General features: G+C 37.1%; 1 protein-coding gene across 1 annotated transcript in view; it reads right to left on the bottom strand.

Annotated features, from left to right (window-relative positions):
- Positions 1-2,313, bottom strand: part of LOC106868569 (dnaJ homolog subfamily C member 10) — a 36,799-nt gene that overhangs the window by 10,636 nt on the left and 23,850 nt on the right. Inside the window, exon 15 of the mRNA XM_014913891.2 lies at positions 1,340-1,473. Coding sequence (XP_014769377.1) covers positions 1,340-1,473 — 134 coding nt within the window. The remainder of the gene's footprint in view (positions 1-1,339; positions 1,474-2,313) is intronic.

Below are 2,313 nucleotides of genomic sequence, written 5' to 3' on the forward strand. Positions count from 1 at the left end.
TTCGTGCGGGTGACACGTAAAAGCACCCACTACACTCTCTGAGTGGTTGGCGTTAGGAAGGGCATCCAGCTGTAGAAACTCTGCCAAATCAGACTGGAGCCTGGTGTTGCCATCCGGTTTCACCAGTCCTCAGTCAAATCGTCCAACCCATGCTAGCATGGAAAGCGGACGTTAAACGATGATGATGATGATGATGATATATATATATATATATATATATATATAAAGATGATGATGATGATGACACACACATACATACAGAACCAGCAAATTTATCAACCTGGGGCAAAAATTACTAACCTCAGTTTGAGAACCCTTACTATAGACCAATATATATTGCATAATTTGTGGCAGAGAAATGACTGAGTGATGAAGATATTGTACTAAATGCTCATCAATTAGGGTGGCAGACTTAATCAATTGCCCAATTTACTACCTCCTGAGTGCCCTTTAGCAGTGTCTGCTCTTTTCCAAGTATTCAGATGAGGTCTCTAGCCTGGGAACAGCCCAATATCTGGATGCACTGATTCTTCCTACTACAGCAACCCATGAGTTATAGTTTCTTCCTACCTTTCTTCCCATCAATCTTTGTGACCCCACAAATATCATGGGTGCAGCCCTTCTTCTTCTAGGTCAAAGGAAGTTTTAATAAGTATACACTGACTACAAATTTTCTGCAGATATTTTGTCATGTGTCTAAGCAGAATACCTTATTCTACAATGCTTCCTCATCATCACCATCATTATAATTTAATATCCATATCCCATGCTAGCAGGAGTTGGATGATATGACAAAGTTTGCTTTGGCACAGGTTCTACAGCTGGATGCCTGTCTTAAACTATTTTTATGGCACCAACACAAGTAAGGTTGCCACTTAGCTCACAACACTAAGACTGCTTTCATCTGAGTGAAACTACAGTAGAAGCAGAGGCACTTTTATGCTAAGTGATGAGCGATTAAGTATGAAAGGAACCAGAACAGGTTCCTTGCTATAGAGGATATACATGGCTACTCATATCTTACAAGAGTGAATGTCAATAATCAGGATGCACCTAAATGATGCACAAGAACAATATTGGTTTCAAATTTTGGCACAAGGCCAGTAATTTGGAGAGAGGGGGTAAAATTAATTACATCGACCCCAGTACTCAGCTGGTAGTTATTTTAAGGATGAAAGGTAGAGTCAACCTTGGCAGAATTTGAACTCAGAATGTTAAGGCAGACGAAAAACCACTAAGCATTTTGTCTGGCATGCTAATGATTCTGCCAGCTCACCACCTTTTGCACAGGAACAATATTAATCCCTATATTAAACAAATAAGAAAGATGAGATCTTACTCGAATAATGATGATCTAGATAACGGATACAAGCGCATCGTGGGATAAGAGTGTACCCCTTCTTGTTGACATAAAGATCTATATTTTTTGCAATCAATATCAGCGATATGTACATTTTTATTGGATTTGAACATCTGGAAAGAGAAATGAAAAAAGGCATAATTAAAATGGATTGTTTTCCAATATAAATGAAAATGTTTGAAATTCTGTTTATTTAAATGTACATAAAATCCAAAATTGGAAGAAATACTACACATCAACATTAAATATAAGTGAATCTATCTTTTAAACTTGAAAGGTATTTAATCTTTAATACATCAAAATTAAATCTAAGGAAAGAATTAAAATAAAGAATGTTATGTTTTATCTTTTACTTGTTTCAGTCATTAGACTGCAGCCATGCTGGGGTACCACCTTGAAGAATTTTAGTTGAACAAATTGATTCCAGTACTTTTTTTTAAAACCTGGTATTTATTCTATCAGTCTCTTTAGCCTTGGCTACATTTATGAAATATTTATGAAGGGTCGTATTATTTTTATTAGAATGAAACACAATTTATGGATGATATTCTTAGAATAATTTCTTTAAAAAAAAATAGGTATTAATAAAAACTTGCATTTCCCTCTCTGTTAGGAGGCACAAGCACTTACACACACAATGTTAACTTCTGCCTGCCAAATTCAATCATAAGGCTTCGGTCAACCCGAGGTTATAGCAGAAGACACTTGCCCAAGGTGCCATGCAGTGGGATTGGGCCTGAAACCATGTGGCTACAAAGCAAGCTTCCCACTGGTTTCGAATTTTGGCACAAGGCCAGCAATTTTAGAAGAGGGGATAAATCAATTACATCGACCCAGCCATGTAACTGGTACTTATTTTGTGAACCCCGAAGAGTAGAAAGCGAAAGTCGACCTCGACAGAATTTGAACTCTGAATGTAAAGTCAGATGAAATGCCGCTAAGCATTTTGCCAG

The sequence above is a fragment of the Octopus bimaculoides genome, chromosome 1, assembly GCF_001194135.2.
Source record: "Octopus bimaculoides isolate UCB-OBI-ISO-001 chromosome 1, ASM119413v2, whole genome shotgun sequence".
Taxonomy (NCBI): Eukaryota; Metazoa; Mollusca; class Cephalopoda; order Octopoda; family Octopodidae; genus Octopus; species Octopus bimaculoides.